At 43.0% G+C, this 22,843-nt stretch overlaps 1 protein-coding gene across 1 annotated transcript; it reads right to left on the reverse strand.

The window, feature by feature from the left end:
- Positions 1–3,715: 3,715 nt before the first annotated feature.
- Positions 3,716–16,439, reverse strand: SELENOT (selenoprotein T). Its single transcript, XM_083177961.1, has 6 exons — positions 16,248–16,439; positions 11,927–12,037; positions 10,253–10,379; positions 7,674–7,761; positions 6,375–6,529; positions 3,716–4,382 (listed from the first exon to the last, which is right to left on the reverse strand). The coding sequence occupies exons 1-5, from the start codon at positions 16,394–16,396 to the stop codon at positions 6,402–6,404; spliced, it is 603 nt and encodes a 200-aa protein (XP_083034087.1). The 5' UTR covers positions 16,397–16,439; the 3' UTR covers positions 3,716–4,382; positions 6,375–6,401.
- Between the last annotated feature and the right edge of the window lie 6,404 nt (positions 16,440–22,843).

Consider the following 22,843-nt stretch of genomic DNA (forward strand, 5'->3'; position numbering starts at 1 on the left):
TGTGACAATTGTGACATTGATACATTCTGAGTGACGTAGGGGCTGGGATTGACGATTTACAGCCTACAGTTTTTCCATCATGTTCGGCCATGCAGAGGAAGGTACATCGGACACTGACAGATAAAGATGTAAGTGTCAAGCTTTTAGCTGGTATGGAACTGTGTGTTTTCCATGCATTTGTTTTTCCAAATAGTAAATGCATAAAGAGTGAATTACAAAGAAACAGCACAGAGGATAATAATTTGTCAGTAGACATTGCAATAATGCATTATGTTTAACATGCAGTGTAAATGGAAGTGCTTAATTAACTGGCGATCGTTTAACACATTCAGAATTTAGCATGTGTGTAGCCGACCCTAAAGCCCCGTACACATGGGGGGATATATCGCTCACTGTCCCGTTTGCATCAGCGACCAGAGATGGCCGCTAATGAAAAAGCAACTGCCGGGGGAGCCCGGCAGTGGAAATCAGCTGGTCGCAGGAGCATGTTCCTGCGACCAGCGATCACTACAGGGGAGAAAACGGGAACTCGCACCTGGAGATATATAGCGCCGGTGCACACTCCCATTGCGGGCAACATGGTCACTCAGCGACCATATTGCCGGTGATATTAGACATAATCGCCCCCGTGTGTACACAGCCTTAATCTCACTGGGGATTAGCAAACAGAGGGTTCTATGCAACATTCAATGTAACAAATCATTTATATAGTTTGGGCAAATACATTTTACTTTTTTTTTTTTGGAATTTTTTCCAGGGAAGGCAGAAAATCAGCATTAAGGGCTACTGGATTAGCGGTGTATGCCCCAGAAGGAACCAGGAGTTGAGTAGGCGATCAAAACCCGAATTTCATCCCCCTGCTATTGCTCTAAGCCCTGGCCTCGTTTTACGTTGACATGGTGTTTTTCACCTTTTTTTTGTCATGAATTTCGACACAGTTAACATGGAAACTAAAACATAGCACCTGAAGGTGCACCGTGTCCGAAGCATGGCGAGCGCAGCGAGCCATGCGAAGGGACGCAGTGCTACGTCTCAGTGTCCATGTCGACTGTGTGTGAAATTCGGGACAAAAAAGTGAAAAACCCCATGTTGACCTTTTGACCTAATGCTTGTCGACCAAAATGCTGTCTACCCAATGATCCATACCCCGCGATCTCACTTGCTGCAGCCATTTGGGGAGTAAAGGCGTGGCATGTTGTAGGAGTGTTGGGGCCAGCGTCTACATCCTTTATAACTCAGATTTACTGGTCCCACAAGCCAGGACAACCAAGGTTACTCAGATGAGTGTTATTCACATAAGTAATCTGAGGACTACACCTAAAAACACAGCAAAGGAGCACAGTCACTTGCAGGTTAAAAGCACAATGCTGTGAACACTGCATTCGCCTATGAATCAGGCCCATAGTATGTTCTATGAGAATGCTGTTCTTATGAAACCGATAATGACCAAATTGAACAATTACTGGGAAATGCAAGTCATTTATATTGCCACATCGCCACCTGGTGACAATTTACAGCTAATATTGTTTTCCTCTAAAGTACACATTGGTCCTTATTCTGATCGAGTTGGATGGCTGCGTGTGTGTTCGGACAGCCGATGTTTGGGCCATTGTTCAGTAGGACACTTGTCTCCAGGGTACTTTAAATAGGAAAACTTTAATATCCCGATATCACTGCTCAACTGCTATGCACAGTGCATTCTTTGGACAGTTGTCATCTATCAGTAGGATCTTAAGCAATTGGTCAGAAAATCTTATGCTGTAAGCTTCCTCCTTATACAGCGCCATAGTGTGGTCAGTAAGCATAATAATTACAGGACCACTGTCCATTTTAGATCAACATATTTGTATATGGTTTCAGATTGATTTCTTGAACCAAGGAAAAGTTTCTCTCAAGTCGGTACTGATTAGGATGACAGCAATGAAAACAAGCCTAGGGGCGGTGTGGTCACATGGATGTTACAATAGCAACCAGATACACTATGGTGCCTGTCTTGCACCATAGTGTATTTATCTGTGGCGCTATTTATTTGTACTGTATTTTTGTTATTTATTCAATGTTATGCCAAGCTTTGTCTCCCTATATTGTTCCTTTGTACGGCGCTGCGAAACACTTGTGGCGCCTTATAACTAAAATTATAATAATAATAATGGTGCAAGTGCTTGGCCCTAACACTCTTTTTACATTCAAGCATTGTCTGTTTAACAAGCAAGGAATTCAGGGGATAGCACTGATTATGCAGGTACAGTATCCCATCTGTCAAGTTGCAAGAACTGAATGTTTTGGAAGCTTGACTGCAGGAACTAACTTCATCTTCAGGCAATATCAGCATGCCGAGCCCTTCTACCTATCTTATAGGAAAAGGCTCTAGATTCACCACCTCTACCATGCCAATGTATGCATGTGCAACTAATCCACCCCCCCCCCCACCCCCACACACACTATGCAATAAAGGCAAACGATACACACTTTAAAGATAGCGTTATCGATACTGTCGTGCATATCAGTCAGTGTATTTGAATGATAGATACATTTCTCATAACAAGATGGTCAGCATTAAAGCAAATTATATTTCTTTCTAGTATAAAATCAGTGTGTGCAATACAGCGTGCATTCTGTTGTCTGCCTTTATTGCATAGTGAACAGGGTCTCAAAGTCGGTCCTCAGGACCCCACACGGTGCATGTTTTGCCGGTCTCCTCACAGAATCGCAAGTGAAATAATTAGCTCCACCTGTGGATCTTTTAAAATGTGTCAGTCAGTAATGAGTGCACATGTCGGGTGACCTGGAAACGTGCACTGTGAGGGGTCCCGAGGACCGAGTTTGAGAACCACCAGCATAGTGTGTATGCAGATGTACAGTAAAGCATGTGCACAGGAACCCCTGTCACTGTTAGGCTATTCCTGGACAGCTGCTTATCCCAGCATGAGAACAATAGTAAATCATGCCAATAGTTTAGTCAAAATTATTGCAAGCTTGTGCAAGGTTTTCAGTGGAGGCATATGCTAGTCAATAATAGGAATGTTTTACTTATTTGACATACTTCTCACTCTATTGATGGCCATCCTGTGCCTTACAAGACAAACCATTACAAAAAAATCCTGACTGTCTGTCTTATTATATAAATAAGGCAGCAGAATATTTATTGATATGGTAGTATTCATTACTAAGCTATAATAGGAACTATTTTTGTAAAAAGGAGATAATACTTCTTGCAATAACTTAAAGACAACAGTATCAATAGTGTAAATTAAAAAAAAAAAATCTATATAGGATTATCCTGATAGCCAACAGCCAAGGGACACCATCAACTTCAGTATTCAGCAGTGGGACAGTAATTGCAGCATGTACGTACCTAAAACCATCTTAAAGCCTCATACACACTAGCCAATTTGCTCTGTGAGCAACATCATTGTAGCTCCGGGCAAACAATATAGCGCATACACAGTGATGTCACCCGCCTTTGCTGCTAGAATGCATCATTGACATTATAGAGGACATTGTGCATGCAGCAAAGACAACATGGGTGGGGTCGTTAACTATGCACTGGCGCATCATTAACGATACGACACTAAATAAATCATTAACGATATGAATGATAATATATTGTCTAGTGTGTATGGGGCTTTAGAGATGTGCTCATGTGTTCAAGCAGCAGGTTCGTATTGAATGTACAATAAGCTCGGTTAGACACAATCGGAGACCGTACACTTGATGATGTTTTACTGAACTGATAGGTTTATTTAAATTAATCTGCATCGTCTGTAAAGAGGACGAGTATAAAGGCTCAGTTTAAAAACTCTACATTACTTGCATACATCAAACAGAATATTTCAATATAGTCACAAATATAATCTTTCACTTCAATGCCAATAATTCTTTTTATAATTTAGAATAACTTAGTGATTTGCAATATAATCTTACTTCATAGATCATTGATAACTAAACATTTATGGCTAACTGTTACGGATCATTGGAGTCATTGTTGATAGATCATCCCCTTTAAACTATAAAAAGAACAGATTCTTATAAAAATTAGACAAAATGTCTCAGGAAGAAACAAAATTAGATAACCTATTCCAACACTGTAAATTATGAATATAAAACAAAAAGAAAAATGTTTTAATGCCAGCATTATGTGAACTATGGAACATTGGAAGAAATGGCTTAGAAATAAAACGGATGACTACACAGTATGTCATTGCACTCTGTCTGTAAAACGTCACAAAAAGGGGCAGCACACAGATGATCTTGCAGCGAGAACTTTAGAAGGATCCAACGAGATGGCAGAGAGACATCCAGCCTGCGCCAACAGAAACTGTCTTCAGAGCGGGCCTTCATAAACACCAGCCCCGCTGATACCTTGGGAAAAGTCCACGTGCCTGGGGAAAAACGCACAGGGTTAGAGGACTAGATTTACATTTGCATAACCTTGAAAACACTTCTAATAAAATACACCAAACAAATGTTCGTCTTAGACAAAAGTTGAAGCAAGTCTTGGTCCAGCAGTAAATGACAATTCAGTCACATATTACGGTATCACATATCATGGCTTTGGGAGGTATATTTGTTAGACCCTCCATCGTCAGACACTGTGTAGCCCTCCAGCTGCTATTGTGCTATACATCCCAGCATGCACAGTTTTATCTTGCCCTAACTGTGGCAGGGTATGTTGGAATGTGAAGTTCCACGGCTGACAACTTGCCTACTGCGGTAAGGCTATCAATTTTTTACAGGCCAGAACTGGGCCATACATGGTTCCTTAGCTCCAGGAAGTCTTAGTGAGAGCAATGGTTCAGGGCCAAGCGATATGCAGTGTTTACCATCCATGCGAAGCCTGAGCTCACCAGCACAAAAGGATTATAGTGGCGAGACTTGGACCTATATAGCGACTGTCTCACCCTTATGCAGGTTGCAAGTACCAGTGCCCAAGTTCAACTGAAGCCTAAACCTCTGGACTTGCATGTAAAGTAGTGAAACTCACTTCTGAGAAAGGTCGTCTTGTACTTGTATCAAGGAAACGAAGAAACCCACCCATGGTGCTCAGCCAGTCAGTTGCTAACCTGGCCACCACTTTAGACAGTGAGAAGTACTGGTGGGTTGGAGTAAGTGGTTATCATGGAAGAGATACAGATAAAGGGCTAGATGAGGATGGCTCTAATAGGATTAAGTGAGCCAGAGCTGTTGGACTTAATCCTATGCTAATTCCATACTGCATGGTTCTATTTACTGTATTGCAGCTGAGAACGATAGGCCTTGGTGAACCATGGCTCACCATGGCTATCCAGAGACAGCTAGTTGAGGAAGGCTTCAATTACAAAAAAAAAATAGAGGACTGGTCAGAGGTTCCTTGGCCTCCACTTTGTTATCTGCTCTCATATATGTCTGCACACATGATATGAGATTATTTTGATGAAATTAGAAATGTCCTAGTCTCATAGGAGCAGTATGGATGGGTAAGGGAATGTACTTGACTCTGCAAGTAAATGTGAGAACAAAATAAACCCACTAAGGCTTGTGTATTAAAGTCTGATGAGGCAGCAGTCTCTATAGGAAGGAGAAGGGAAACCAGCAACAATACGTAGTGTTGCTAGATCAGCAAGATCGCTCAGCGGTGTAGTGTTAATGTCAAACGAGGGCACTGCTTGGTCTGTAGTTGCCAGAATGGGAAATAAGGTATTTCTAGCTTCCCATACTCTGCACATCTCATGACATCATTGCAGCATATTGTAATGACATCTGGCTTTATCCCAACTCCCCAATGGTAGTAATTACTGGTGGGGGCTTGGAAGTTGTCCTAAATCCTTGCCAATTGCCCTGTAGTGCTAAGGACTAGCAATACTTATCCTTAGCATTCAAGCGGTTAAAATGTACGCTCTACTGCAGTGGTGGCAAACTCATTTCCCTCCAGCTGTTATGGAACTACATATTCCAGCATGCCCTGCCTCAGTTTTAGCAATCTATTATATAAAATCTGTGGCAGGGCATGCTGGGATGGGTAGTTCCACAACAACTGTTGGCTTAGGAGTTTGACACCACTGCTCTTCTGTATAACTTTGTGACATAGCTGCTGCGGGAGGTGTTGGTCTCTGCTTGCTTGGAACAATGGAAAATAGTTGGTTGCAGCTCTGGCAAGTATCGACTGCTGTGTCTTTTGGTGGAAAATGTAACTTAAGAGAAGATGGAATCCCAGATGCATGAGGAAGGTTGGGACAAGAGAGTAGCCAAGCAGTTTCCAGGCTAGAGCATGAATACCTACTGTACTAGAATGATCATACAAATCAAGGCTCAGGGACCAGCCAGTGTAGGAACGTGCAGTGGGGATTACGTTATTTTCATGTTATGACAGCTCATTATAAACACTGTAGACTTACAAAATAAATCCGGTGCTGGAAACATGGCTAGGAACGGTGGTGGTGGGGTATCGCATCCATGTGAACATTTAACTTCATTTCATTATCGATAATTTGGACAAGTTGCTGCATTGATGGAAGATGACCAGATTCTAATTTTGACCACACGGGAACATCTAGAGTAAAGACATTAAAGATTGTATTCATGCTTTAAAAAACAAAAAACAAAGACAGAGGACATGTCAGTGAATCTTCTACTCAAAACCTCCCTTCAACCTAATGGTGGGTGCACACTATACAATTTTCGTTAGCGATATGCAGTACAACGATATCAATGAGCATATTGTTCAGTGTGTACCCACTATATCGATAACCCCTATTGTCTAAACATGCAGTCAAATCTGATGATATGGTCAGTGACAGATCTATGGCAAACTTAAGAGGCGGGTTGGCTGTTTATTACATAGGTCAACCATGCGCTCTATCAGCATCACTGGTACCTGTTACTATAGGTGGAAGGACGACTGCAATAAGCATTTTCCTTCATGCCTGGTCATTTAGATCAAGAAAGGAAGACCTCAATCTCAGAATATATCAGTAACATGTAAAGTTCCCTGTATTTCCTGACCTTATTACATTCGTTCTGTGCCCTCACACTGATAGAGGTGTCCCCGCTATATAATCTTGCCTGAATCCAGAAATTGAGCTCCCTAGTCACTGCTGGCAATCAGCGAGCAGAGATACAGAAGCAATAAGAAGTGATTGGAAAGAGATGGAAGTACAAGCAGAAGGTGATTGATAGAACAGGAAGGAACGGTCAGCTGATGCCAGCATCATTTCAAAATAGAGCATTTACCTTCCTCTAGAACCTTTTAAATTTCCTTTACAAAACAAATCTCATAGGATAGCATACATGAGGTTAAAAATCCCTGCCACCTTCTCACATCAGATGCCATCTTGTGACAATCGGTTTCAGAGTAAAATGTGCTTTGTATTGAAAGTTTATTACAAAGTTATCTGCTAAGCCTGTGCAAGGTAAATTAGCCAGCCCTTAGTCCAGTTTTCACAGCGATATCCAAAAATGGTCTAATGCACAGGTTCTCAAAGTCAGTCCTCAGGACCACACACACACAGTGCATGTTTTGCAAGTCTCCTCATAGAATTGAGTGAAATAATTAGCTCCACCTGTCAGTCAGTAATGAATGCACCTGTCGGACGACCTGGGAAAGCACACTATGAGGGGTCCTGAGGACCGAGTTTGAGAACCACTGGTCTAATGCAAAATAATTACAGGCTTAAGCCAAGCACATTAACATTTACCATTCAAAGTGACCTCAAAGGCTCCGGTGGACATACACTGGTTCTCAATCATGTTGCTCAGGAAGAAAACCATCATGCAGGCATAGACCTAACCAGAAACATAGATCAAAGGAAACCACGGTTAATGTACAATACACACAAGTCTGCTATTCGTTTACAAGAATATCTAATGTACGAAAGCACAAAGGGATATGTAACAGCCCTAGAAAGAATAAAGTGGACAAGCTGTCTACAGTGGCCAATCAGCTTCTACCTAGCATTGCATAAAATGTGACTGATGAATGCTAGCTAGTAGCGGATTGTCAGCTTCTACCCTTTAGCAGGCTTAATATAATCTCTGACAAATGGACAGCAAAACAAAGGAAGAAAGTTATATATAGACAAAGAAATGTACTCATTATCAATTGGCCATTAAAGGTTATGCTCCAACCTGGCCAATAAAGCAGATTCTGATAATACAGTACATTACAGGTATGTGCCTTCCGTTAACAAAATGCTTGGAACCAGAAGTAGGTTTGATATAGATTTTTTCCATATGCTAGAATATTTGCATACCATAATAACAACAGAGAATTAACCCTCTGGGCAGTATTCAATTCCGCTGATTCGCTGCTTTTTACGGCTAATCTGTGCTATTTTCGTGCTCCCTGGCAATTCTTTTGACTGGAAAAGAGATTTGCCCTATTCAACGCTCACAATTCGCCAAAGGCGAACTATGAATGACAGATAATTCGCCGTTGGTTTTTAATGGGTTTTTCAATGTGATTCGCCGTGAGTGTATTCAATGCTCGGATGGCGAATTTATTTCTAAGTGATTTTCGCAGCGTGTCACTGTATAGCAATCGCCATCTTTTTATGGTGAACTGGAATGTGATCTTTTAAAATAAAGTTGTTGTTTTTTTTATTTGGTGTAAAAAAAAAAAAAAAAAAAAAAAAAAACAGTAATTTTTTTTCTGTGAAGGGGCATGCAATTTTTATTCATGTGCTTCCTGCACATGAATATATTTAATTTTGAATTCGTTTTTTTTTTTTTTTTTTACACATACGCCAGCAGCAGGGGGCCTGTCATTACATATTCATATATTCACTTCACACTGCTTCCGCTCATTACATATGCAGGAGCGGGAGCAGTGCAGCGGCTCCCTACCCGCGTCCCCTGCCAGCTCTCCTTGTCTGTCGCTGTCCCCCGGCTCACTGCGGCGGGTTAAAATTCGCTGTCAGGGGCAGCGAGCCCCTGCGGCATTGAATACGGTGACAGCGAGGGCTGGCAGCAAATGCTCCAGCCCTCTGGAACACGACGAATGTGCAGCGAATTCTAAACAGGATTCGCTGCACATGCCAAAAATACCTCTATTATGGCCCTGGCATTTTTAGGGGGTATATTGCACATCTCTCATAGCAACGTTGGTACTGTAATTTTAAACAATGTATTTGTAATAATTTTGGGCATGAATCAAATTTTGTGTACATTTAGCCATTAGAAAACAAAGGTGTCAAGATCTCAGTCGTGCTGAAAAAGTTACATATTTAGAACTTTTTATATGACATAACTTTGTATATGGGGGAACTAAACCTGTATAAGAGTTCATCCTTGAGCGCTCTATAATTGTATGGTGTATGCATTTGCCACCTTGCCGGGTCCGGTCTCTAACCATGTCGCCGAGTACAGACCGTTTCTTTGGTAACCGGCATTACACCTCAGTTGAACATTGAAATTTGTGAATCCATTGTAAATCACATGACCTCAGCAAACTGGCAATGCTTATGCGATCTGAATAGACTGCACATGTAGGGTCATACCGGGACTGAACCGTTTCAAAGTCTCGGTGCGACCTTGCATTTGTGGTCTGAAAGCAGTACAATAGTCTGGGCTAGCTGCTACGAAAAAAACAAACATATTCCTAACACCACTTCCTGTTTACTGCCATTTGCACAAACATGCAAATAAGATGGTAGCGATAAAAAGACTTCAAGAAAGAAAAAAAAAGTCTTCTGCAGAGGATAGTAATGGCAAGTAGAAAAGATCCTGTTTTAAGTCTTACAGTAGCATAGTAACCAATCAGCTCCTTTCATTTTACAGCCTGTTTTTGAAAAATGACAGGAGCTGATTGGATGGTACTTGATCTCATTCCATTTTAGATCTCCACGCTTTATTAAATATCCCACTATGGGAGAATTTTGCAGTAGAGAAAAAAAACAAACACATTTGTTGCTTAAACATGCAAAAACTTATATCCTCTCTTTACATTGCTTACGCTAAAAAATTTGGCATTTTTACGGTCTACTTCAAATATAAGAATTTGTCAGTTAATGTGTTAATTGAACAATCTTGCTTTGTCTTACGTTTGCATTGTTAGGTCTCAAAGCATAAGTCTGGTCCTTGGATGCATAGAGCAAGATGATGTAACGGCCAGCAACAACAGTTATTTCATCATTACAATAAACCATAGTGACATTGTTTATGTACACGACCATTAGAGAATTCAAAGGCATGTTGGCAAATTTTCAGATAAGTGCAGAAAATCACCAATGCACGCTCTCCTGTTTCTACCACTTGATCTATGTAGGTGACTGCCTACCTTATTTTCTTGTCCCCATTGCCAAAGCCCTGGAGCTTGCATGCCAAAAAATGCAAATGGATCCTTTCCAACGATTATTAAACCTATTAATACTAGCTTGAAGACAGACAGGAACGATGCAACATGTCTAGCAGAAAGAAAATAAAGTTACATCAGTACATAAATTATATTTAACAATGGGTAATGTTAATTTTTTAATGATAACCCTAGACACACAGGGCAAGATGTAATGGGGTGCAATTTTAGGTAAAAAACAGGCAAATTTGCATTTTTTTTCCAAAATTCGCAAATATAATAGGGACTCCCGTAAGAGCGGCGGCAGAGGAGACGCTCCGTCACGGGAATGTGAATAGGGTAAGTATGTGTGTTCGTGTGTATATTAAAGTTATACTTTTTGTGTCTCTTCTTACATGGATTTCACAGTAGAACTACAAGTCTAAGCAGGCCCCTTAATGCCCCACATGCTGGGACTTGTGGTTCTCCATGTCCCAGCATGCGGGGGAGGCCTTCTACTGTGAAAACCAAAGTTTTTTTTTTTTTTTACACCCAAAAATGTCAGCCGTCCACCCACAAGGACAGCCAGGGGTTTCAGCCTTGGATGGGTGAAGACTGTGAGGAGAACCCTTTATTTGGGGGAAGGGGGGGGTCCTCACTTTCCAAGGCACCCCATCTAGGGCTGACCAGCCATGGTAGTCCTGTTTCGGCCAGGGGACCTTGTATGAAAAAAAAGTGTCCCCCGGCTGTGGAATGACACCGCTGGCTGGTGAAGCCTGATGCTGGTTCAAAAATACTGGGGGACCCCTACTCTTTGTCTCCTGTATTTTTTGGAACCAGCACCCTATTACATTTGCGATTTTCTGGTGAAAAATCGAATGTGTGACATGTGCAATTTTTTAGCGGTCTAAAAAAAAATCTCACCACATTACATTTTGCCCACAATATTCAAACTCTTTGGGTGATGGCTTCAAACAAAATAAGACATAGTAATTCTTATAGAGCCCAGAATAAGACTAGAATACGCTACACTGGACCCGATTCAAATGCCATATCGCACCCGATCTCCCGTTTAAAGTGAACAGAAATTGCAGGTGGCGAAATGAAAATGATATTTTTGCATGGTGATTGCGCCCATTTAGGTTGAGTTTAGGCGCACAAAGCACCTAAACCCCACCAAACTAATGGGCGTGACAAGATAAACCCTGTTTGCAAGCCCAAAAGAACAGGCGTAGAGAAAAGAGGTTTTAAACCACAAGCTAAAACAATACTGAGTCATGAAAGAGGCCAATTGTGTCAGGCCCCAACAACCAAAGTCTCATGCATGGGACCCTTTTATTAATAAGAGAACAAAGCTTTCAACTCCACAGGATTCTTGTGCCTTTGAGGTGCACATCTGCCACTGGGAATGGCAATAAAAGCTGAGTGAGGCAATTCCCCTGTCGGGACTGAGCAGATGATACTGAGAATAGAAAGGCCTCATCTGAGATACTGCATTGAAAACGATTGCAGATAATCTTGGTATAACCCACATATATTGCTCTACTGATGCATACAATGTATGGTCGTTTGAGAATGCAGAAGTATAATAATAAAAAACACAACAACATGTAGAATAAGTATGCTGCGCTCTTAAAGAAAATATATCAACTATACGAGAGAATACATAAATTACCTTACCTATAAATTGGGTGGGGAAGAAAGTTCTCTCCCTCTATGCGGATGTCTGGGTACCGCTGGCTAATAACCCGCATGTACTCTTCAAACACCCGCCGATAACCTCAGGAGATGCTGCAAAGAGAAGGACATTCTGTTAGCCAGCTAGGTATAAGAACCATTACACTTCTTCCAAACAGCAGCCAATTACTGTAACATGGAAGCTGCAACACAAAGGAGTTTTAAATAAGTCACAGGCTGGTATTTTGCCTTAAGGTGCATACACACTGTACATTTTCTTTTGACCAATTTTGTTGAAAGACATTTCCCTTGAACCCAGTGATCTGGATATTGACGACAGATGAAAGATCTAGCTAAAGTTCATAGGCTCTTTTTGAAAGATATATTTGAGCTGCATGCACAGTTGACGAACAACCTTGATGAACAACTGGTGGGTATGTGCATTACCATTCGTCATTCGTCTGTCGTCAACATCTTTCGTCCAGGACACTGGGTTCAATGGAAATGACAACAAAATTGGTCAAAAAAATTGAACAGTGTGTAGGCACCTTTAGGGAGCACACACACAGGGCTATTTTTCCTTATTTTCTAAGCAATCTGTTTAGATCACTTAAATTAAGCACACATCGCCCCATAACGATGGTAAAACACAGTACCGCACGCCCAGATCTTTAGCATATGCAGTCAAGATCTAGATCGCCTGCACGTGCATAAAGAACATTGCTATGTGTGTGTATGGGTGATCTAGCCACTGGGGAAATCAGCCTTAAGGTGCATACACACTGTACAATTTTTATGACCAATTTCGTTGAAAGTCATTTCCATTGACCCCAGTGTCCTGGACGAAAGATCTAGCTACAGTTTATAGGCTATTTTTGAAAGATATCCAGATTGAGCTGCATGCACAGTTGACGAACAACCTTGATGAACAACTGGCGGGTAGGCGCATCATCAATAGTCATTCTACGCAAACGAACTGAAAGATATTTTGGCCAGGTTTGTTCAGAATGGCTGAAATTAACGAAATTGGTCAAAAAAAGTTGGTCAAAAAAATTGTACCTTTTCATCGCTTAGCACACGTTAAGCAGGATCGCCCAGTGTGTATGGGGCTTTACAGTGCTCTCCCAAAGTAAGGACATTTTCGAAACTGAATGCAGCATTTGTTTTTGAATGAACGGTGTCCTTATTGGGTCTTCAAAATACTTTTACCTGGAAAGATGGCGTTCAAAAGTACACATATAAGCCTTCCCTACAGATTCACTGACCAAAGTGTAAACCCTGTTAATTTGCTGCCAGGCTATTACTTAATAACTGACTGTGCTTTTGCAATATTAAAACGCTCCTCTACGAAAAACATTTCCTGCCTTATTTGCAGAACAGCCAGTCTTTTCTCATTTATGAGAACCCCATCCCCCTTCCCAACATAATATTTTTCGCTGGCACAAAGTTGTAGAAATTGTGGTCACACGGATTCTTTCTTGCAGATCTGGAATAGCTGCCTCATAGACCTGCCTTAATTTCCTGCAATATTCACCTGCCAGGCAAACAAATGTTGCTTCCTTTACCTTCCTCAGACTTCACAAAGCACTTACATACACTAGGTGTATTCTGGTTAGAGGGACTTATTACAGTAAAGAAAAGTGACAGTATAGTAAATTAAAACTCACCACTTTGCTTTTAATAATTAGAATGGTGCACATACAAAATGGAGTATATTACCAGTATTTTGGAAGACGCACAAGGGGACTGTGCTGATTAATTTGATAAACGACACTTGTATATCCGTGTGCGGTATACACCGTGTGCGATATACCTGTACATAAAGTGCTACAATGTAGCAGCTGCAACTTCTATTAGTTCTGTTAATCAGCAGAGTCTTTTTGTGCGTCCTAGTCACACTGCATTGCAAATAAGATGCTTGACATTAGCTAAGCTGCAAGGGACCTGGCGTGTCACTCGCCCTACGCATTAGACACTGCATGATGTATTGAGGCTAGCTTTACAAGGACACATCTGTATGCATGTTTGTATGTAGGACAATAGACCAGTTACAGGCAACCTCAGACTTCAAGGGCAACGTTCAAAAACAGGGCAAAACAATAGCAAGACACTCCCATTGCATCTTACTGGGTGGATCTACATACCCCATTCTTCAAAATAGCCCACATGCTATCTGATGCACCTATACATACATCTACAGTTTGTATATTCTAATTGGTTTTCTATGGTACTCCGGTTCCCTCCCACAATCCAAAAATATACTGTTCGGTTAATTGTCTTCCAACAAAATTAACCCTAGAATGAATGTGTGTGCGTGTACATGCGGTAAAGAATATAGATTGTAAGCGTCATTGAGACAGGGACTGATATGAATGTTCCAAAAAATTCACCCAATCCCAATCGATCGGGCCCAAATCAAATGTGTCTGACATGGGGGATTGCACTTCGGATCACCTCTAGGCGGCAGGGAGTGGGGATCACATGCAGAAGGGCTGCATATGATCTGGCCACCCGTGAGGGTCCCAGGGATTGGGTTGGGATCGTTTGGTCGAATGCATTATGGTCGAATGTCATTACATCGAATCCATTAGGTCGAATTGCTAAAAGGTCGACATGATTCTAGGTCGACATGGGAAAAGGTCGAAATGATTCTAGGTCGAAAGGTCATTAGTTCGACAGGTCATTAGGTCGAAAAGGTCATTAGTTCGACATTGTCTAGGTCGACATTCACAAAGTCGACATGGGGTTTTTCACTGTTTTTTTACCTGAATGTCAACACAGTCGACATGGACACAGTTTAAAGTGCACTGCATCCCCTCGCATCGCTCGCTGCGCTCGCTATGCGTCGGGCACACTATTTTATTCTCCCACCACGCCCTAGTGGATGGTAGGGCATGAAATACCGCCTGTCAGCACATGTCGGCTCAAAAAACAGTGAAAAACCCCATGTCGACTTTGTGAATGTCGACCTAGACAATGTCGAACTAATGACCTTGTCGACCTAATGACCTGTCGACCTAGAATCATTTCGACCTTTTCCCATGTCGACCTAGAATCATGTCGACCTTTTAGCAATTCGACCTAATGGATTCGATGTAATGACATTCGACCATAATGCATTCGACCAAATGACCGCATCCCCAGGGATTGTATAAGACTTCTCTGAGGGGAGAAGTCGCATAGTGTATTGGCACCTTTAGTTTGGGGGATATCAAAACTGAAATCTGCAGCTCCTGCTTAATTTGGTTGCTCCTGCCAACTGTGGGCGACAGAACGGGGTTGCCAAGACATCGGTTGTCTACAGCTGTATTACAGCAGGATGCATTCAGTATCCCGGCAGTTGGTATGCTGGCATTAACAATACCGACACAGGCAAATTGACTACCTCCACAAACCTAATGCCGGTTGGGGGTGGGCATAGATAAGGCAAGTATACTTATTCGACCTCCTGTAGGGATCCCATCCATCAGGATGCCGGTATCCCAATACCAACTGCCTCATTTTATCTGACAATACAGTTGATATATATCGTCATTGTAGTTGTTTAAAATCCACAGCCTCTACAACTGAGGGACTCAGTGGGAAAGAGGCACGCACCTCATCTATGTCATTTACAATTTTTGCTGCCATCAAGTTACATTTGCCATCTAGCATTTACTGTGTGTTCCTGTATCTCACCAGCAGCAAAATACAAATCCCTGGTATTATATTTAAAAACATATCTTGCAGCATGCGCCTCTTTTCCACTCAGCCTCTAATTAGCTCTAACCAGGCAAGTTATTAATAAACCCATTTGTACATGCACTGCATGAACTACTGGGTTTTATCCAAAATGCTGCTTCCAAGAGGCCCTTAGCCAGGAACAGGTTTGTTACCTGTTCATGGATATATTACATCTTTTGTAGGAAGTAAAACAAATATACTGCTCAAGCTACAAGAATACATTTTATATTAATACTGAGATACACACATACTGTATATGCATGTGTGGTATGCGAAGTAATATACAGCGAGTGTCAAATGGCCACATTGCGAGACCCCTAATCATATAACCCTGCCGTGAACGTAATGCATGACAGGGATGGCGCATAGGCAGCCACAGGGCATGGACAGTATCATATAGGCAGGAGCGCCGGCTGGGGCCCCGGCAGCCTGGTCCCACAATGGAGGTGGGGAGAGGCCTCCACAGTCCACACCATATAGGTAACATACAATGTAAATGGATCGCTGCGGTCATTAGCACAGGCCGGGTGTCCCCACTGGCGGCAGCTGGGAGGGGGAGGAGAGATTGGGCAGCGCAGGCCCGGGCACCCGGCATACTCACCAGATCTGGAACTTGAGCAGCGGGCCGGCCGTGAACTGCATCCGCAACTTCTTGCTGGGCAGCCCGTCACCGTCCGCCGCGGTCCCGCTAAGCACGGCGGCCAATACGCCGCTCACCAGCAGCAACCACGGAGCGACCCGCACCGACATCCCGGCCTCTGGCTCGATCTGCCGGAGCCGAAGAACAGCCTTCCCTGACGTCACCGCGTACAGGGGATAAAACGCAAGGGAGCATAGGCAGCGTGAGGAGGCGGCGGCCATGATTACTAAGGGAATGCCTGTTAACTGGAAGGTTGCTGACTCTCTGTGGGGTTTATAATAACATAAAAGGTGCCCATACAATTACTGTATACAATTTTGGGTACTTGTTTCCTAGCACGGCGACCACGATTTTAATCTTATGACATCGTTTTACGATGCGATCAAAACTATTTTTTCATTGTACAGGCACCCTGATTACTATGTTATATGCACCCCCATTGTTAACGCCACCCCCACTATGAACGCCAACCCGAAGCGTGGCGAGCGGCGGCGGTACGCGTCTTCCGACCTTTTCATACCCCCACTATCCACTTCGGAGTGGAGTTGATCTTATATAGTGTGGCGAGCGCAGCGAGACACCGAGCCCGAAGCGTGGCGAGCGGATGCGGATTACTTCACATTACTTCACATGTATTCCGCATATATTCACGGGGCTCGCTGCGCTTGCCACGGTTCGGGCTCTGTGGCTCGCCACACTATATAACATCAACTCCACGCCGACGTGGATGGTGGGGGTATGAAAAGGTCGGAGGACGCGTACAGCTGCACTCGCCATGCTACGGGTTTGCGTTGATAGTGGGGGTGGCGTTAACAATGGAAGTACATTTAACATAGTAATCACCCATCAGGGTGCCTGTACAATTACAAATCGCATTGCATGCCATTGTAATGGCATGCAATGCGATGTGATATTAAAATTGTACAGTGCGGCTCTTAGGACCCGAAAATCGGGGCCCATCGCATACCTTAGTTTTAGTGGTATGCGATGGCATAAGATGTGAGCCGTGCTAGGAAACAAGTACCCAATATTGTATACAATATCCCATCTCATTACATATCGGTTTTGCGATGAGATGAGATCTAGTACAAAAAGTATGTGCTGCACGTACTTTTTGTACTAGATCTCATCTCATCGCAAAACCGAGATGTGATGAGATGCAATATTGTATACAATGTATCTTTATATACGGTCTTAGGGTTCTCTGTACTAAAGTTTTGGCAAGAAATAAAGTGTACGTAGATAAAGTTCCAGCCAATCAGCCCCTCTCAATTTTCAAATGCAGGTTTCAGACCTCCATTACTCTTGTGACGATTAACTCCGTAGCAGTAGCGTGTGCACCTTAAGCTCTGAACACATGGACCAATATATTGCTCAATGTCCCGTTTTCATCAGCGACCAGACACATACTTGCCTACTTTTGAAAACTAGTTTCAGGGAGATTATAGTTGGTAGCAGAATTTTGGGTACTTGTGTATTATCTGGGCACCCAAGATTTCCATCGTACAACATAGTTTTGGTCGCATCGCATGCGATCCGGTTGCATGCGATCACATGCGATGCGATGCAACCAAATTGGACCCGATTTTTAATTGTACAGGCACCCCGATGGGTGATTACTATGTTAAATACACCCTCATTGTTAACGCCACCCCCACTATCAACGGGCACCCGAAGCGTGGCGAGCGCAGCCAGCCCGCGAGGGTGGCGGTGTGCGTCCTCCGACCTTTTCATACCCCTACTATCCACGTCGGCGTGGCGTTGATACTAGATAGTGTGGCTAGCACAGCGAGCCACCAAGCCCAAAGCGTGGCGAGCGGACGCAGATTACTTTACATGTAATCCGCGTCCCCTCGCCACGCTTCGGGCTCGGTGGCTCGCTACGCACGCCACACTATCTAATATCAACTCCACGCCGACGTGGATAGTGGTGGTATGAAAAGGTCGGAGGACGCGTACTGCCGCCGCTCGCCACGCTTCGGGTGGCCGTTGATAGTGGGGGTGGCATTAACAATAGGGGTGCATTTAACATAGTAATCATCCATCGGGGTGCCTGTACAATTTAATATCGCATCGCATGCTATTTCTAATGGCATGCGATGCAATATTTTATCGCACAGTGCGGGTCTGTGTGCCCGGAAGTCGGGTCCCATCGCATCCCATCGCATACCTTAATTAGTGGTATGCGATGCGATGGGTGCCCAGATAATACAGAAGTACCGAATTTTGCACAGCGCCCCATTGAGGGGGCATGTCTTGCTCCACCCAAAGGGCGTGTCTAGTTCCATATATGGAGAGATTGTGAATGTGGCACCTAGAAGAGTGGGTGTGCTACATCTGAGAGGAATCTTTTAAAATTATTTGTATCCAAATGTAGATGATCCCCAAAGCAGTTAGTAAGAGCTAATATACTTAGTAAAGTGCTAGGCGGAAATGGTGCTGATGATTCAATTTAAATGTATCTGTCGCTCATTCCTTTTTTCCCCAAAATGTTAAAGTATGTGGGAGATTGCTAGACTAATGAGAGAGAGAGGGAGATTGCTGCTATTTCAGGGAGCCACACTTTCTCCCTGGACTTCTCACAAACTGCACTGCCCAACTGTTGCTCACTCTCCTTCTGACACTGGTAATGTGACATGCTACTGACTTTCTGTGCAGCTGCCGAGGCTGCTGGGAATTATTCACCACTGTAAACAACACTATAGCATGCTTCATTATGACACACAATACATTGTATAGCAAGTTATTACACATAGGTAAAGAGTTCCAAAATGTCACTGACATTAATGTAATGTTAAAAAAAACCCTGTGTGACAGTAGATTGTTGTAATGGGATTCCATGGGCAAGCAGCTGCATTCGAGCCTTACAAAACCAAGTCCAAACCCAATCATCGGATGGGGTGGTGTAAAGCATACTGACACTGGACTGTGGAGCAGTGGAAACGTGTTCTGTGGAGTGAAGAATCCCTCAGATGGGTGAGTCTGGGTTTGGTGGATGCTGGATGATCATTATCTTCCTGCCCGCATTATGCCAACTGAAAAGTTTAGTAGAGGAGAAATAATAGTATGGGACTATGTGGCCGTTTTCAGGGTTAGGGCTACGCCCCTTATCTCCAGTGAAGGGCAAGCTTAATGCTTCAACATATCAAGATATTTTGACCAATGCTATGCTTCCAACTTTGTGGCAACAGTTTGGGGAAAGCCCTTTCCTATACCAACATGCCTGCGCCCCATTGCACAAAGCAAGGGCTATAACTACATGGTTCGAAGAGTTTAGTGAGGAAGAACATGACTGGCCAGTACAGAGCCCAGACCTCAACCCCATCGAGCACCTTTGTGTTGAACTGGAAAGGAGAGTGCTATCCAGGCCTTCTCGTCCATCAGTGCCTGACCTTATAAATACTATACTGAATGAATGGCACAAATTTCCACAGAAACACTCCAAAATCTTGAGGAAATCGTTCAAGAAGAGTGAAACCCCCCCACCCCTCTTCTTGGGTAATTACAGCTCGTTGGATCTCAGTTGTGTTATTTATAGACCGTTAAGTCAATATATACAAGCTTATACACCAAGCCTCAATTAAATCCTTCTGAGGTAAAAAAACAAACAAACTGGTAATAAAAACATACATTATTTTAACATCTTCTCTTCTAGCCATCAGAGGTATTGAGGGGCTGCTGGTGAGTGCACTTGGTGGAGTGACGGACCACCTATTCTATTCTCCCTCTATGGGGGTTGTGGACTTTCACAAGGGAAAAAATCGGGTGGCTGTCGGGCTCCCATCTGTCAGCATTTTGACAGTCAGGATCCCGACGTCGGGTAAATGACTGTCGGAATCCCGACTGTCGGGACTGTGTCCGGCACCCGTGCCAGACCACTGCTGTGTGTGTGTGTGTGTATATCTATATATGTATGTATATACAGCAGTGGTCCGTCACTCCACCAAGTGCACTCACCAGCAGCCCCTCAGTACCTTCACTAGCCCGCAGAAACCCCCCCCCCCCATGCAAACGGCGCTGGGCAATCTGTAGCCCCCCCCCCCCAGAGTAAATGGCACCTACCTCCCTTCATTGTTTGTCAGCCGCAGCGTCTTGTGTCCACTGGCACTGGGTCTCCTGTGCACCAGCTGCCAGATCTCGTTACCCAGCGCTGAGTGCTGGGTCTCCTGTGCGCCAGCCACCAGATCTCATGTTCCTTAGCACTGGTAGCGGTGACTAATGTGGGGGTTCTTGTAGAGCCTGGTCACTACTTATTCGCACACAACCCAGTGGTTCTGTTCACACACATAAAGGGGAGCAGCATGTGGCTCACGAGCCGTACGTTGGCAACCCCTGCTTTAGATAATCCCAACCCTATAGTTCTTTGTAAGGATATTTACTTTTACTTTGTTAGTCTAGAAACATAGAATTTGACAGCAGATAAGACGGCAGACAAAAACCACTTGGCCCATCTAGTCTGCCCTTTTTTAAACATGTTACCTCAAACCATATTTGATCCTTATCTTTTTGTAAGGATATCAATATGCCTATCCGAAGCATGTTTAAATTGTACTACTGTATTTGCCTCTACCACCTCTAATGGGAGGCTATTCCACTTATCTACTACTCTTTCTGTGAAGTAATTCTTCCTCAAATTTACTGATTTTTCCTCTAGTTTCAGTGCATGTCCTCTTGTTCTGCTGCTCCTCTTCCTGTGAAGAACGTCTCCCACCTGTACCATGTTAAAACCCTTGATATATTTGAAAGTTTCTATCATGTCCCCCCTTTCCCTTCTCTGCTCCAAAGTATACATATTAAGATATTTTAGTATTTCCTGGTATGTTTTGTGATGTAGGCCATGCACCATTTTAGTTGCCCTTTTTGATTTTTGAGACCCAAGTGCATGATTTTGCAGTTTTTGGCATTAAACTGTAGTTGCCATGCTCTTGACCATTCCTCTAATCTACCTAGATCATCAATCATTGTTTTACCCCTCCTGGTGTGTCTACCCCGTTGCATACCTTTGTGTCATCTGCAAAAAGGCACATTTTACCCTCAATTCCATTTGCAATATCACCAATAAAGATATTAAAAAGCACTGGTCCAAGTACAGATCCCTTGGGTACCCCACTTGTAACCTTTCCCTCCTTTGACTGTACTCCCTTTACTACAACTCTCTGTTTTCTGTCCTGCAACCATGCTCTTATCCATTCAACTATCTTAAAATCAATCCCAAGCTTTCAACTTTATTTAACAGTCTGCGATGTGGGACAGTGTCAAAAGCCTTACTAAAGTCTAGATAAGCTACATCTACAGCCACATCTTGATCTATTACTTTAGATACCCAGTCAAAAAAGTCAATAAGATTTGTTTGACATGATCTTCCCCCAGTAAACCCATGCGGTTTCGGATCCTGTAAATTGCTGGTTTTAAGATATTCTAAAACTCTTTGTTTTAAGAGTGTTTCCATCAATTTCCCTACTATTGATGTAAGGCTCACTGGTCGATAGTTGCTTACCTCTTCCTTTCTTCCACTTTTGTGCAGTGGGACTACATTCGCTGTTTTCCAGTCCTCTGGGATTACTCCAGTAGCTAGTGACTGGTTGAATAATTCTGTTATTGGTTTTACCAGCTCCCCTTTAAGCTGTTTTAGTACCCTTGGATGTATGCCATCTGGCCCCATTGATTTATCCACTTTCAGTTTTGAGAGTTCTGTGAGGACTTTCTCCTCTGTAAATGTACTTGTTTCTCCCTCAGTTTTCTATACTTGCAACTTAACTGTGGCCCCTTCCCCTCTCTTTCAGCAGTGAATACTGAGCAGAAATAATTATTAATATGATCTGCTATTACATTGTCCCCCTCAAGCAGACTTTCACTTTCTGTCTTTAGTCTTGTTATTTCACTTTTTGTTTTTCTTCTTTCACTTATATACCTAAAAAAAAGTTTATACTATTGGGAGGCTATTCCACGCATCCACTAACCTTTCTGAGAAGTAATTTTGCCTTAAATTTCACCTGAACTTGCCATCCTCCAGTGTCCCTGAGTTTCAATACTTTTCTTTCTTTGGAGAAAGTCTCCCTGCTGCAAGAGCAGGGAGTCATTCATCAAAGGAAGAAAAGTGTTAAACCCAAAGGTTTTCCTAAATTGTATATGGTACTGTAAATGTGAGATTCCATCAAGTTCCCCCCATTTCCCTTCTCTGCTCCAAATTATAGCCTTGATTCATTAGCGCTCAGGGTGGGGCAAATTCAGCCTGTTTCAATGTTTGGGGATCTGCACATGAGCGAACACGTATTTGCGCACCTGAAGACCCCGACGACAAGCTAACCTGAATCGGGGCCAATATATGTTAAGATCTTTTAGACTTTCTGAATTAGGGCCTTATTCTAGTTCACTCTTTCTGAAAAAATCCTTCTTAGATGGACAAAACCATGTGCACTAACTTGTGCAGAGAGAATTAGATTTGGGTGGGGTTTTACTTCAAAGTGAGATCTACATTGCAGTGTAAAAATAAAGCAGCCAGTATATACCCTGCACAGAAACAAAATAACTCACCCAAATCTAACTCTCTCTGCATA

This window comes from Crinia signifera, chromosome 3 (genome assembly GCF_055691185.1).
Source record: "Crinia signifera chromosome 3, ASM5569118v1, whole genome shotgun sequence".
Classification (NCBI taxonomy): Eukaryota; Metazoa; Chordata; class Amphibia; order Anura; family Myobatrachidae; genus Crinia; species Crinia signifera.